The 15,485-nt window shown below is 48.4% G+C and overlaps 1 protein-coding gene across 2 annotated transcripts in view; it reads left to right on the forward strand.

The window, feature by feature from the left end:
• LOC124116091 (methionine--tRNA ligase, cytoplasmic-like) overlaps positions 1-15,485 on the forward strand; it is a 35,449-nt gene continuing 19,964 nt past the window's right edge. For both annotated transcript variants that reach the window (XR_007218072.1, XM_046477307.2), the window contains exons 1-7: positions 1-228; positions 5,102-5,192; positions 5,916-5,997; positions 12,542-12,670; positions 13,425-13,497; positions 14,209-14,324; positions 14,795-14,929. Coding sequence is in view for 1 of the 2 variants with exons in the window: in XM_046477307.2 (XP_046333263.2) it covers positions 129-228; positions 5,102-5,192; positions 5,916-5,997; positions 12,542-12,670; positions 13,425-13,497; positions 14,209-14,324; positions 14,795-14,929 (726 nt within the window). In the remaining variant the exon portion in view is untranslated. The remainder of the gene's footprint in view (positions 229-5,101; positions 5,193-5,915; positions 5,998-12,541; positions 12,671-13,424; positions 13,498-14,208; positions 14,325-14,794; positions 14,930-15,485) is intronic.

Consider the following 15,485-nt stretch of genomic DNA (forward strand, 5'->3'; position numbering starts at 1 on the left):
TGTTTCGTGGGCGCGGCCATTAATGTTGTGAATGGTTATACGAGTCAAGCTGATGAAATCTAACTGTAATTGGTGATTCGTTGTATATAGTTTGACAGACAGTAAACAGGGAAGACATTTCCCCAAAGATGAAAATCTATACGGACGTTGGGAATTTTCAGACCGTAAAGTTACTGGCTGCAGCTGCTACAGCTGGCGTGGATGTGGAAGTGGTGGTGACAATTAATGGTAAAAACGATGCTGTATTTCTTGCATATGTGTGTGATTTTATAAATGAAATGTTTAGCGTTGCGAATAACAATATAAACTGTTAACACTGGCAAAGTAGATTATGTGGTAGCCGAAACGGTTCGAACGTTAAATACTAATAAATAGTCTAACACTTTCTACATCGTACGAGAACCATCCATATTTGTTTTGCTATGGGTGACAGTAACTCGATCTCCGCGCTAAGGTGATCGTAACTCCCATTCCTTAACATAAACTTACGACAGTCGTAGCGCTAAGGTTGTTATGTACAACGGCACCCAGATAGAATAGGTTAATGAGATAAGTGAAGATAGGTTACATATTGTATTTGCGTTACAGCGGGACTGCACCCATGTCAAGTTATCAGCTGATTTAGTGATTGACAAATTTTACGATCGCCTAAATTTTGACATGCATAAAAAACTAATTTTTTCCCCAGTCTCATAAGAGAAGAAAGAAGCTTTACCAAGAGTTTGTATATTCTACATATATACTTTACCAGTGTTTTGCAGCTTAAAGGGGCACTGATCTAACGCAATTCCCCGGGACTGGTTGTTGCCTTTGTTATTGTTTTTTCCCAGTGAGTACCCGGATGTATAGCAGAAATCTAGACTAGTTCGCGACCTCTGCTGCGCCATTCATAAGCGCATTAGTCACTTTTATGGGTAGTAATAAGGGCATATGGTCACATTGATCAACAAAATGAAATACATTTTTTGAGATAATAAGGAAATATTCAGTTATTTTACAAAGTGACTGAAAAACATTTCCATCTGTATTATTATGATAACGAGTTCCAAACATTTTGATGTGTAATGTCATCACCAAGAGACTGAAAATGTTGCGTTGAAAAGTACATTTCTATGTTGTTTGGCTTCTAATCCTACATAATAATCTGTTGTGATGTTTGTAGGCCCTTTTGATCGTCTTAATCAACCTGGGCAGATTTTTTAGTCAAAATGACTGAAATATTTACACATTTTATAAATTGCCTGAGAGAATCACATTTTACAAATTGACGGTAATATATACACCCTTACAAAGGAAAAGACCTGTGAAAACAACGTCTATCGCGCATTGAAGAATTTCCCAACCAAGACGTAGAGAAACAAGAACGAATCCGTTCAAATGAAGGAAAACAAAATGCAAATTTCATAATTACAACCTACCAAATTTATGTGTACATGTATAAATTTTAGGTAGCTTCTTTGTTCGAGGAATGTATCCGTGAATATCCACACAAAGCAACAATATCCCACTTGTCTGTAGCTGTACAAAGAAACTTATTCGATGTCACGTGTCTCAGTAACAATCAAAAATTATATTTTAAAAGATATATATCGTTTCGGGATATTATAACCCGTGTTCATTTCTCAACTGATCACTTGGATTGTTTCAGGTGTTTTAGATAGGTGTCAAGTCTCAATGGACGGCTGAGAAAGCGCACGTGACAACTTACGTCCACGGTTCCTAAAAAATCCATTGAGTGATAGATAACAATGATCAATCAATCAACGTATTATCAGTTAACCCTTTGAACAAAGTATGTTGTTTTTACATCTGCACTTCAGGCCATGATATGAGTGTATTCCCTTTGTTTTAGTACACCTAGACATGTAAACACTCACTCTTGACATATCCACTGTGCAAGATAACAGTGATTAATCAATCAACGTATTTTCTGTTAATCCTTTGATGACTAGGAACGATCCGTTGATTTACAAAAAAAAGTAAATCAACTGATCATTCATCTCTTGCTGGGCTGCCATGTGCATATTACATAACACACATTTCAATTTCACTTCAAACCTGGATTTAGATTGAATAATTACCCCAGACACAATAAATGCCAAATGGGAACTTTTGTCAGGTAATCTAAGTGGCGCTACCACTAATTGTACCTGTAATAAATTCATTAACTGAGCACCAAGTGAATGACGACAAATACACAAGTGTAGGGGTTATACGAGAAAATGTGGATGACAACAAGGGAAAAGTAATCGTATTATCGACGCAAGCCGAAATCCGAAAATGCTTTCCTTGCATGGATACTTTTCTTAGTATTAAACTATAACCATCTGGGGTATTTCCAAATGACGACATCTGATGAGCTCCGCTGTTTTTTTTGTCTGTTTGTTTAGGTTTAAGAAATTAATTAACATGCGCCCTTTGTCGAAATCTTTATAGATCACAGTTAACCAATCAGTGTTTATGCATAAATGCGTAAAACAAATATTGCCTCCAGCCTCCAAGTTTATTTAGCTGTCCTTGCAGACGGTAGCCCAGTCTCTGGTCACGCTCAGTTGCGTTGCGTATCATCCGGGTACTCACGGGGGAAAAAACAATAACAAAGGCAACAACCAGTCCGGGGAATTGCGTTAGATTAGTGCCCCTTTAAGGGGGCACTGATCTAAAGCAATTCCCCAGCACTGGTTGTTGCCTTTGTTATTATTTTTTCCCTGTGAGTACCCGGATGATATGGCAGAAGTCTAGAGTAGTTCGTGACTTCTGCCGCGCCATTCGTAAGCGCATTTGTCACTTTTATTGGTAGTATAAGACCATATGGTCACATTGATAAACAAAATAAAATACATGCAGTTTGAGATAATAAGGAAATGCAGATCTAGGTATCTTTGTGGGTAGCATCGGCAATGGTGACGAAGTTTTGATAAGTCACTTGCTTGGTAATTGTGAGATTTTCGTTTACACTATTTTGACTTGCAACACAAAGTAAATATTTCTCCTGAGTATTGCTTATTTTATCGTGTTTATATTTTTACGGTCAAAATGTGCAAAATTTTCACTTAGGAAATTTATAAAAACGCTTAAATATTCAGTTATTTTACAAATTGACTGAAAAATATGTCCATCTGTATTATTATGACAACGAATTCTAAAATTTTAAAATGTTTAATATCGTCACCAAGTAACTGAAAATGTTAGGATTAAAAGTACATTTCTATATTGTTTGACTTAAAATCCTAGCATATTTAATCTATTATAATGTTTTTAGGCCCTTTTGACCGTCTTAATTATATTTAGTCTTTCTGTTAAACAAATGGACAGATTTTTCATTCAATATGTAAAATTACTGAAATATTTAGACATTTTATAAATTGCCTGAGTGAATCACATTTTACAAATTGACTGTAATATATACACGCTTACAAAGGAAAAGGCTGAAAACAACATCTATCGAAGAACTTCCCAACCAAGTCGTAGAGGAACAAGAATGAATCTGTTCACTGCTACAGCAAATGAAGGAAAACAAAATGCAAATATCATTTCGGGATATTATGACCTGTGTTCGTTTCTCAACTGATCACTTAGTTTGCTTCAGGTGTTTTTTACATAGGTGTCATATCTCAAAGGTCAGCTGAGAAAGCCCATGTGACAACTATTTTTATAATGATCACCCTTTGAACATAGTATGTTGTTCTTACATCGGCACCTCACGCCATGATATGAGTGTATTCCCTTTGCTTTAGTAAACCTAGACATGTAAAGTAAACACTTACTTTTGACATATCCACTGTGCAAGATAACAGTGATTAATCAATCAATGTATTTTTGGTTGATCCTTTGATGGCTCGGAATGATCCGTTGATTTACAAAAAGGTAAATCAACTGATCATTCATCTCTTGCTGTGCTGCCACGTGCATATTACATAACACACATTTCACCTCACTTCAAACCTGGATTTAGATTGAATAATTACCCAAGACACAACAAAGGCCAAATGGGAACCTTTATTGGTAATCTGAGTGGTGCTGCCACTAATTATACTTGTAATAAGTTCACTAATTGAGCATCAAGTGAATGACGACAAATACACAAGTATAAGGTAATACCAGAAAACGTGGATGACAACAAGGGAGTAGTAATCATATTATCCACGCAATCCGAAATCCGAAAATGTTTTCACTGCAGGGATACTTTTCTATTATTAAACTATAACCATCAGGGGTATTTCCAAATAACGACATCCGAAGAGCTGCTGCCGTTCTTTTTGTCTGATTGTTTAGGCTTAAGAAATTAATTAACATGCGCCCTTTGTCGAAATCTTCATAGATCACGGGTAACCAATCAGTGTTCAAAAATGCGTAAATCAAATATTTCCTCTAAGTTTATTTACGCTGTCTTTACAGACGGTAGCCCAGTCTCTTGTCATGCTCAGTTGTGTTAGCGAGCAAATCTTCTCACGGCAGCTAGTGAGCCCTAGCAGGCAGTGTGAGACAGCCAAGAAGAAGCCAGAGATTAGTGCCCCTAATCGATAGCAGTTCTCTTAATTTTTCGTTGTTCATCCATTCATCAGATCTTTAAATGAGTTTTATACAAGTATGAATATGCATCTTGTCAAGTGCTTTCTTTAATGGAATAAGACTCTTAACATTCACATCAAGGTAAATTCAGGCTCTGTTACATGCAGTTTCTTGAAAATAATATCTGAGGATGAATGATGATTATGACCAATGAATTGTTTAATAGGCATTTCTTAGAAGTTGACGGATAACAAGGCAGACAAAGAATTTTATTGATAGCAACTTCTTTATTTTACTGTAATTGTGATGTTTCGGTAAACATTTTTGGTCTTGCTTGACCATGTTGACAACAGTATATGATCTGTACCAAAATGTCGCAGTTACAGTATAATAAGGAAGTTATCATCCATAAAATTCTTTGTCTACTTCATGTCCAATGAATGATGATAAAATCCCAACACTAATATCGCTCACTGAACATGCTGGAACAATAAGGTGGCAGTGTTCTGTCTTCAGTCACATGCAATATCGCCCAACTCTTCATGGTTTCTGTGAAATCTCGTCTCCATGGTATTCATATGTTTTTCAGCGAAGGTGGTTCCATATCTCACCTGTAACAAACTGCCGGTGCTGGAGCCTGAGTGCGGGGAGTTCATCTTCTCACCAAATGCAGCAACAAGGTTTGGATATTTGAGAACCAAATTCTGTGGTGCATTTCAAATCTAACCAGGGGGTGAGGTAACCTAGTGGTTAAGGTGTTCTCCCATCAGGTAGAAAACCCATGATGATTCCCTGCATGGGTACAAAATGTGAAGCCCCTTTCTGGTGTCCCCATCGTGTTATTGCAAGAATAAAAATAAATGACATAAAACCCCGTACTCAATTTGAACCATGGGTATATATATGCTTTATTTTAACAAATGTTAACAAAGAAAAAAAGGTTGATGTTGAAAGCACTGTCACAGTCATTATTTGCAAGAAACATAGTGCATTTTTAATAGTATTCTGTCAAAGTGAGTGGGTAGAAAACACCCATCCCTTCAGGACAAAACAAATTAAATAGATAGTAGGGTAGGTGGGTCAGGTATTATTTTAAACCTTTTTCTTTTTCTTTGGAAATCCTTAATTTGCAGCATGTCAAGTAAAAACTTTCTTTCAAAATAAGATAATGCTATGTTTGTCCATCTTGAAGCACAACAAATTTACGCTCATGGAATGTAATTGTGATAAAAGGTATGGTGCAATTTAAGAAAAACAAGGAACACGTTTAGGGACTCCAGATAAGGCAAACCTGGAATCACATTTATAAAGAATTTTGGCTTAAGAAGAGTTGCTTTGTGAGTTAAGGACCAGGCTGTTTAGTAACATAGGGACCAAACTATTTCTACCATATTTGTGTTTAGGTATCTGCTGAGCTTGGGCAAGAAGATTGTTGATGAGGCTGTAGAGAAGAGATGGGCGGAGTGGGAGAGCTCCCAACTGTTGGTGGGTACTAGTTACTAGTGATGATAAGAGGGGAGGGATAGAATTTTGGAAGTGGGTGGAGTGGGAGAGGAGGTGGGTGGAGTGGGAGAGGAGGTGGGTGGAGTGGGAGAGGAGGTAGGCAGAGTGGGAGAGAAGGTGGGAGAAGTGATGGGCGGAGTGGGAGAGGTGATGGGCTGAGTGGGAGAGGTGATGGGCTGAGTGGGAGAGGTGATGGGCTGAGTGGGAGAGGTGATGGGCTGAGTGGGAGAGGTGATGGGTGGAGTGGGAGAGGTGATGGGCGAAGTGGGAGAGGTGATGGGCTGAGTGGGAGAGGTGATGTGCGGAGTGGGAGAGGTGATGGGGTGAGTGGGAGAGGTGATGGGGTGAGTGGGAGAGGTGATGGGGTGAGTGGGAGAGGTGATGGGGTGAGTGGGAGAGGTGATGGGGTGAGTGGGAGAGGTGATGGGGTGAATGGGAGAGGTGATGGGGTGAGTGGGAGAGGTGATAGGGTGAGTGGGAGAGGAGATGGGCTGAGTGGGAGAGGTGATGGGCTGAGTGGGAGAGGTGATGGGGTGAGTGGGAGAGGAGATGGGCTGAGTGGGAGAGGTGATGGGCTGAGTGGGAGAGGTGATGGGCGGAGAGGGAGAGGAGATGGGCTGAGTGGGAGAGGAGATGGGCGGAGTGGGAGAGGAGATGGGCGGAGAGGGAGAGGAGATGGGCTGAGTGGGAGAGGAGGTAGGCAGAGTGGGAGAGAAGGTGGGAGAAGTGATGGGCGGAGTGGGAGAGGTGATGGGCTGAGTGGGAGAGGTGATGGGCTGAGTTGGAGAGGTGATGGGCTGAGTGGGAGAGGAGATGGGCTGAGTGGGAGAGGAGATGGGCGGAGTGGGAGAGGAGATGGGCGGAGAGGGAGAGGAGATGGGCTGAGTGGGAGAGGAGGTGGGAGAAGTGATGGGCGGAGTGGGAGAGGTGATGGGCTGAGTGGGAGAGGTGATGGGCTGAGTGGGAGAGGTGATGGGCGGAGTGGGAGAGGTGATGGGCTGAGTGGGAGAGGTGATGGGCTGAGTGGGAGAGGTGATGGGCGGAGTGGGAGAGGTGATGGGGTGAGTGGGAGAAGTGATGGGCGGAGTGGGAGAGGTGATGGGGTGAGTGGGAGAGGTGATGGGGTGAGTGGAAGAGGAGATGGGCTGAGTGGGAGAGGAGATGGACTGAGTGGGAGAAGTGATGGGCTGAGTGGGAGAGGTGATGGGCTGAGTGGGAGAGGTGACTTGGTGAGTGGGAGAGGTGATGGCCTGAGTGGGAGAGGAGATGGGCGGAGAGGGAGAGGAGGTGTGTAGAGAGGGAGAGGAGGTGGGTGGAGTGGGAGAGGAGGTGTGTCGAGAGGGAGAGGAGGTGGGTGGAGTGGGAGAGGAGGTGGGTGGAGGGAGAGGTGATGAACGAAGTTGGAGAGGAGGTGGGCTTGGTGAGAGAGGAGGTGAATGGAGAGGGATAGGAGGTGGGTGGATAGGGAGAGGAGGTGGGTGGAGAGGGAGAGGAGGTGGGTGGAGTGGGAGAGGAGGTGGGTGGAGTGGGAGAGGAGGTGGGTGGAGTGGGAGAGGAGGTGGGTGGAGTGGGAGAGGAGGTGGGTGGAGTGGGAGAGGAGGTGGGTGGAGAGGGAGAGGAGGTGGGTGGAGTGGGAGAGGAGGTGGGTGGAGAGGGAGAGGAGGTGGGTGGAGAGGGAGAGGAGGTGGGTGGAGTGGGAGAGGAGGTGGGTGGAGAGGGAGAGGAGGTGGGTGGAGTGGGAGAGGAGGTGGGTGGAGAGGGAGAGGAGGTGGGTGGAGTGGGAGAGGAGGTGGGTGGAGAGGGAGAGGAGGTGTGTGGAGAGGGAGAGGAGGTGGGTGGAGGTGGGTGGAGAGGGAGAGGAGGTGGGTGGAGTGGGAGAGGAGGTGTGTCGAGAGGGAGAGGAGGTGTGTCGAGAGGGAGAGGAGGTGTGTCGAGAGGGAGAGGAGGTGGGTGGAGTGGGAGAGGAGGTGTGTCGAGAGGGAGAGGAGGTGGAGGTAGAGCAGGTGGGTGGAGTGGGAGAGGAGGTGTGTCGAGAGGGAGAGGAGGTGGGTGGAGTGGGAGAAGTGATGGGCGGAGTGGGAGAGGTGATGGGGTGAGTGGGAGAGGTGATGGGGTGAGTGGAAGAGGAGATGGGCTGAGTGGGAGAGGAGATGGACTGAGTGGGAGAAGTGATGGGCTGAGTGGGAGAGGTGATGGGCTGAGTGGGAGAGGTGACTTGGTGAGTGGGAGAGGTGATGGCCTGAGTGGGAGAGGAGATGGGCGGAGAGGGAGAGGAGGTGTGTAGAGAGGGAGAGGAGGTGGGTGGAGTGGGAGAGGAGGTGTGTCGAGAGGGAGAGGAGGTGGGTGGAGTGGGAGAGGAGGTGGGTGGAGGGAGAGGTGATGAACGAAGTTGGAGAGGAGGTGGGCTTGGTGAGAGAGGAGGTGAATGGAGAGGGATAGGAGGTGGGTGGATAGGGAGAGGAGGTGGGTGGAGAGGGAGAGGAGGTGGGTGGAGTGGGAGAGGAGGTGGGTGGAGTGGGAGAGGAGGTGGGTGGAGTGGGAGAGGAGGTGGGTGGAGTGGGAGAGGAGGTGGGTGGAGAGGGAGAGGAGGTGGGTGGAGTGGGAGAGGAGGTGGGTGGAGAGGGAGAGGAGGTGGGTGGAGAGGGAGAGGAGGTGGGTGGAGTGGGAGAGGAGGTGGGTGGAGAGGGAGAGGAGGTGGGTGGAGTGGGAGAGGAGGTGGGTGGAGAGGGAGAGGAGGTGGGTGGAGTGGGAGAGGAGGTGGGTGGAGTGGGAGAGGAGGTGGGTGGAGAGGGAGAGGAGGTGGGTGGAGTGGGAGAGGAGGTGGGTGGAGAGGGAGAGGAGGTGGGTGGAGTGGGAGAGGAGGTGGGTGGAGAGGGAGAGGAGGTGTGTGGAGAGGGAGAGGAGGTGGGTGGAGGTGGGTGGAGAGGAGGTGGGTGGAGTGGGAGAGGAGGTGGGTGGAGTGGGAGAGGAGGTGGGTGGAGAGGGAGAGGAGGTGGGTGGAGTGGGAGAGGAGGTGGGTGGAGAGGGAGAGGAGGTGGGTGGAGAGGGAGAGGAGGTGGGTGGAGTGGGAGAGGAGGTGGGTGGAGAGGGAGAGGAGGTGGGTGGAGTGGGAGAGGAGGTGGGTGGAGAGGGAGAGGAGGTGGGTGGAGTGGGAGAGGAGGTGGGTGGAGAGGGAGAGGAGGTGTGTGGAGAGGGAGAGGAGGTGGGTGGAGGTGGGTGGAGAGGGAGAGGAGGTGGGTGGAGTGGGAGAGGAGGTGTGTCGAGAGGGAGAGGAGGTGTGTCGAGAGGGAGAGGAGGTGTGTCGAGAGGGAGAGGAGGTGGGTGGAGTGGGAGAGGAGGTGTGTCGAGAGGGAGAGGAGGTGGAGGTAGAGCAGGTGGGTGGAGTGGGAGAGGAGGTGTGTCGAGAGGGAGAGGAGGTGGGTGGAGTGGGAGAGGAGGTGGGTGGAGAGGGAGAGGAGGTGGGTGGAGAGGGAGAGGAGGTGTGTCGAGAGGGAGAGGAGGTGGGTGGAGTGGGAGAGGAGGTGGGTGGAGAGGGAGAGGAGGTGGGTGGAGAGGGAGAGGAGGTGTGTCGAGAGGGAGAGGAGGTGTGTGGAGAGGGAGAGGAGGTGGGTGGAGAGGTAGAGGAGGTGGGTGGAGAGGGAGAGGAGGTGGGTGGAGAGGGAGAGGAGGTGGGTGGAGAGGTAGAGGAGGTGGGTGGAGAGGGAGAGGAGGTGGGTGGAGAGGGAGAGGAGGTGGGTGGAGAGGTAGAGGAGGTGTGTCGAGAGGGAGAGGAGGTGTGTCGAGAGGGAGAGGAGGTGGGTGGAGTGGGAGAGGAGGTGTGTCGAGAGGGAGAGGAGGTGGAGGTAGAGCAGGTGGGTGGAGTGGGAGAGGAGGTGTGTCGAGAGGGAGAGGAGGTGGGTGGAGTGGGAGAGGAGGTGGGTGGAGAGGGAGAGGAGGTGGGTGGAGAGGGAGAGGAGGTGTGTCGAGAGGGAGAGGAGGTGTGTGGAGAGGGAGAGGAGGTGTGTGGAGAGGGAGAGGAGGTGGGTGGAGAGGTAGAGGAGGTGGGTGGAGAGGGAGAGGAGGTGGGTGGAGAGGGAGAGGAGGTGGGTGGAGAGGGAGAGGAGGTGGGTGGAGAGGTAGAGGAGGTGGGTGGAGAGGGAGAGGAGGTGGGTGGAGAGGGAGAGGAGGTGTGTGGAGAGGGAGAGGAGGTGTGTGGAGAGGGAGAGGAGGTGGGTGGAGAGGTAGAGGAGGTGGGTGGAGAGGGAGAGGAGGTGGGTGGAGAGGGAGAGGAGGTGTGTCGAGAGGGAGAGGAGGTGTGTAGAGAGGGAGAGGAGGTGGGTGGAGTGGGAGAGGAGGTGGGTGGAGAGGGAGAGGAAGTGGGTGGAGAGGTAGAGCAGGTGTGTCGAGAGGGAGAGGAGGTGGGTGGAGAGGGAGAGGAGGTGTGTCGAGAGGGAGAGGAGGTGGGTGGAGTGGGAGAGGAGGTGGGTGGAGTGGGAGAGGAGGTGGGTGGAGAGGGAGAGGAGGTGTGTGGAGTGGGAGAGGAGGTGGGTGGAGAGGGAGGTGAGGTGGGTGGAGTGGGAGAGGAGGTGGGTGGAGAGGGAGAGGAGGTGGGTGGAGAGGGAGAGGAGGTGGGTGGAGAGGGAGAGGAGGTGGGTGGAGTGGGAGAGGAGGTGGGTGGAGAGGGAGAGGAGGTGGGTGGAGTGGGAGAGGAGGTGGGTGGAGAGGGAGAGGAGGTGGGTGGAGAGGGAGAGGAGGTGGGTGGAGAGGGAGAGGAGGTGGGTGGAGAGGGAGAGGAGGTGGGTGGAGAGGGAGAGGAGGTGGGTGGAGTGGGAGAGGAGGTGGGTGGAGAGGGAGAGGAGGTGGGTGGAGAGGGAGAGGAGGTGGGTGGATAGGGAGAGGAGGTGTGTCGAGAGGGAGAGGAGGTGGGTGGAGTGGGAGAGGAGGTGGGTGGAGTGGGAGAGGAGGTGGGTGGAGAGGGAGAGGAGGTGGGTGGAGAGGGAGAGGAGGTGGGTGGAGTGGGAGAGGAGGTGGGTGGAGAGGGAGAGGAGGTGGGTGGAGAGGGAGAGGAGGTGGGTGGAGTGGGAGAGGAGGTGGGTGGAGAGGGAGAGGAGGTGGGTGGAGAGGGAGAGGAGGTGGGTGGAGTGGGAGAGGAGGTGGGTGGAGAGGGAGAGGAGGTGGGTGGAGAGGGAGAGGAGGTGGGTGGAGAGGGAGAGGAGGTGTGTCGAGAGGGAGAGGAGGTGGGTGGAGAGGGAGAGGAGGTGGGTGGAGTGGGAGAGGAGGTGGGTGGAGAGGGAGAGGAGGTGGGTGGAGAGGGAGAGGAGGTGTGTCGAGAGGGAGAGGAGGTGGGTGGAGAGGGAGAGGAGGTGGGTGGAGTGGGAGAGGAGGTGTGTCGAGAGGGAGAGGAGGTGGGTGGATAGGGAGAGGAGGTGTGTTGAGAGGGAGAGGAGGTGGGTGGAGTGGGAGAGGAGGTGGTTGGAGTGGGAGAGGAGGTGGGTGGAGAGGGATAGGAGGTGGGTGGAGAGGGAGAGGAGGTGGGTGGAGTGGGAGAGGAGGTGGGTGGATAGGGAGAGGAGGTGTGTTGAGAGGGAGAGGAGGTGGGTGGAGTGGGAGAGGAGGTGGTTGGAGTGGGAGAGGAGGTGGGTGGAGAGGGATAGGAGGTGGGTGGAGAGGGAGAGGAGGTGGGTGGAGTGGGAGAGGAGGTGGGTGGATAGGGAGAGGAGGTGGGTGGAGAGGGAGAGGAGGTGTGTTGAGAGGTGGAGGAGGTGGGTGGAGTGGGAGAGGAGGTGGGTGGAGTGGGAGAGGAGGTGGGTGGAGAGGGATAGGAGGTGGGTGGAGAGGGAGAGGAGGTGGATGGAGGGAGAGGAGGTGGGTGGAGAGGGAGAGGAGGTGGATGGAGGGAGAGGAGGTGGGTGGAGAGGGATAGGAGGTGGGTGGAGAGGGATAGGAGGTGGGTGGAGAGGGAGAGGAGGTGGGTGGAGAGGGAGAGGAGGTGGGTGGAGTGGGAGAGGAGGTGGGTGGAGAGGGATAGGAGGTGGGTGGAGAGGGATAGGAGGTGGGTGGAGAGGGAGAGGAGGTGGGTGGAGAGGGAGAGGAGGTGGGTGGAGTGGGAGAGGAGGTGGGTGGAGCAGGAAAACAGGAGGAAGGAGTGGGAGAGAATAAATGATGAATTAATACAAAATAGAAAAGTCCTTAGTTTGGAACATTCTTTTTTGGTATCCTTCATGTTGGTTACAATAAAATAAATGTCAGGTGTCAAGTGTCAGGGTCTTGGTGTTTTTTTAGGGGAAATCTTTTGTTTTAAGACAGTTTAGAATCTTGGAAGTGTCAACCCAAAGCCTGATGTATAACCAGATTGTTGCACCCTTAGAATCCAGCAGAATCGGTATCCGGTACACTATACTTGTTGTAACAGATGACTATCAGGGCCCTGTTTTGCTAGGCAATCTTAGCTCTTAAGACGATCGATCGTAACCCCCATTGCATGGTATTGATGCATATGCTATCAAAGGTAGCTTTCGAGTCAAAACTCCCTCACTCTTCTCTTCAGCCAGTTGTGGTGCCCCTCCTGGTGAGCGCAGTTGGCCAAGGCAAGCAGGACAAGACCCAGGAAAAGACTCTCCAGCCTCTACTCAAGTATCTGGAGGCAAAACTCAAAGGAAAGAAGTTCTTGGTCGGGGTGAGTTTGTTTGTGCTTTTATCATGTCGGTTTCTTCTTCATTAAATGAATTAATTCTGTCTTGACTTTTGACAAATTGCAGGGTTGTTTGGCCAAGAAAGAGTTTTTTGCCAATGTTAAGTACAGGCAAGTCTCGTCAATCCGACAATCGGCTTTATCCGACACTAATGATGATAAGCCTATGTTAAAGTATGGGAGTTACGACAATCATGAGCCTATGTTAAAGTATGGAAGTTACGACAATCATGAGCCTATGTTAAAGTATGGGAGTTACGACAATCATTAGCCTATGTTAAAGTATGGGAGTTACGACAGTCATGAGCCTATGTTAAAGTATGGGAGTTACGACAATCATTAGCCTATGTTAAAGTATGGGAGTTACGACAGTCATGAGCCTATGTTAAAGTATGGGAGTTACGACAGTCATGAGCCTATGTTAAAGTATAGGAGGTACAACTATCATGAGCCTATGTTAAAGTATGGGAGTTACGACAGTCATGAGCCTATGTTAAAGTATGGGAGTTACGACAGTCATGAGCCTATGTTAAAGTATGGGAGTTACGACAATCATGAGCCTATGTTAAAGTATGGGAGTTACGACAGTCATGAGCCTATGTTAAAGTATGGGAGTTACGACAATCATGAGCCTATGTTAAAGTATGGGAGTTACGACAATCATGAGCCCATGTTAAAGTATACAACAGTCACAGCACTAAGATTGGTTTGTGGAACATAGGCGTTGTTTATGTTTCAGTCTAGAGTGTCTTCAGCTGACATCATCGTGTTTGGTACCCTGTTTCCAGTCTTGCTGGGTAATCTTGCAAAAGGTAGATATTTCATGATCCCTGTATTGTTCCTCTGTGTAGTTCAACAGTATTACTATAACAGATTTACACCTTATTTTGTTAATATGAAGCATACCTGTTGTTTGAAGGTGGTACTTTATTTCCCTCAGAAGTAGGGCTGGATCAAGTCCAAACTTACTACCCAGGGCCCACTTGCACAAAGCGATCTTAGCGCTAAGACTGTCGTAAGCCTATGTTAACGTATGGGAGTTACAATCATCTTAGCGCTAAGATCGCTTTGTGCAAGTAGGCCTGGTACCTGATCCCCTGTTACCCGACCCTATCCGGGTACCCGCTGTAGGTCTCAAGAGTTGGGTACAAAATGTCTGATTGAGAATTGTTTTACCAGGTCCCAAGTAAATACTATTCACATATAAAAAAATCTGACCATGCATACATTTAAGTTAACTTAAGCTTTATCTTTACACAAATGAAAGTCAGAAGGCATGCGTGCATAGTCAAGAAATGCAAACATTATTGAGTTGTAGTGTAACCATGGAGTTCTATTGTTAATGTCATAAAACAATATGTCACTTGACTAACCACAGGTACGGGTAGTCCTGCGAGTACCCAGGTCCTACTCAGGACCAACGTCCCAGACCAACTCAACAATGTAGTTAATTTGTTTTAGCCACCATGGCATACCCATTATTATCTTCCAATACATTACTGCGAGTGTTCCGATTCCTACAGACAGTGTGAAGGAGTGTCCATCCATCCAGGCGTGGGGGCAGACCGTGGCAGATCTCACGCAGGTCGAGGGGGCGCTCAGACAGGTCACAGAAGGGGGGAATGTACAATCTCTGAAGGTAAGATTTATACAACTTTCATAGTACAAACTAGGATAGGAAATTACTTGTGTTTTATTGCCAATGGCACTGTTAAAATATGTTCCTGCAGATGGGCACACCTTTTGTTTATTTCACAAAGGTAATCTGGACAAGGTTGTAAAAAGAACACACGAATACTTCCCCCACAGTATTATTCTACTTCATAAAGTAGACCTGGGAAATTAGGTTGGATGATATCGATCTAAATGAAATGGAACTGTCTAAATTACATCTGTTTATTATGTAGCTCATGATGAAAAAACATTCACTGAATTTGAAGATGAATCAAAAGTATTCTCCTTCACTTAAATTCCGAAGGGCACACCAAGATGTCTTAGTGAGTCCCCTGTGGATCGCTTGGAAAACACTACATGTCTGTCCCTGGATACTGTAAGTTGATGCTGCTAACATAGAAACTCCAGCTACTGGTGCCATGTTTCCTCCTGCAGGCGTCGTTGCTGGCCCAACCGGTGCCCCCTCCAGCCAACATCGACACAGCCAAGTTGTACAAGGGGATGCAGGGCCACACAGCGGAAGGGGCTCAACAGGCTGCCAAATCTGCAGCCCCGGTAGATGAGTTTCAGGTGAAAACAAGCTTCTCTGTGACATGGATACCGTGTTGCATCACTCCTCTCCTTTGATAAGATCATGTCATATCACACCACCTAGAGGACACATCATGCTTCATCAAACCATGTGGAAAACAACTGTTTTGTGTATCACCTGTTTTGCTCAGCTGACCTGACCTTGTGTTATATCCCACCATTGCAAGGAATACCTTGTGTTATATCCCACCTTAACAATGATAACCTTGTGTTATATCACACATTACAACAAATACCTTGTGTTATATCCCACCATTTCACGGATAACCTTGTGTTATATCACACCTTTACAATGATAACCTTGTGTAATATCCCACCATTATAAAGATAACCTTGTGTTATATCCCACCATTACGAGGAATAGCTTGTGTTATATGCCACCTTTACAAGGAATACCTTGTGTCATATCCCACTATTACAAGAATAACCTTGTGTTATATCACACATTACAACAAATACCTTATGTTATATCAAACCATTACAAGGATAACCTTGTGTTATATCCCACATTACAACGAATACCTTGTGTTATATC

The sequence above is a fragment of the Haliotis rufescens genome, unplaced genomic scaffold, assembly GCF_023055435.1.
Source record: "Haliotis rufescens isolate VD_foot unplaced genomic scaffold, xgHalRufe1.0.p SCAF_4, whole genome shotgun sequence".
Classification (NCBI taxonomy): Eukaryota; Metazoa; Mollusca; class Gastropoda; order Lepetellida; family Haliotidae; genus Haliotis; species Haliotis rufescens.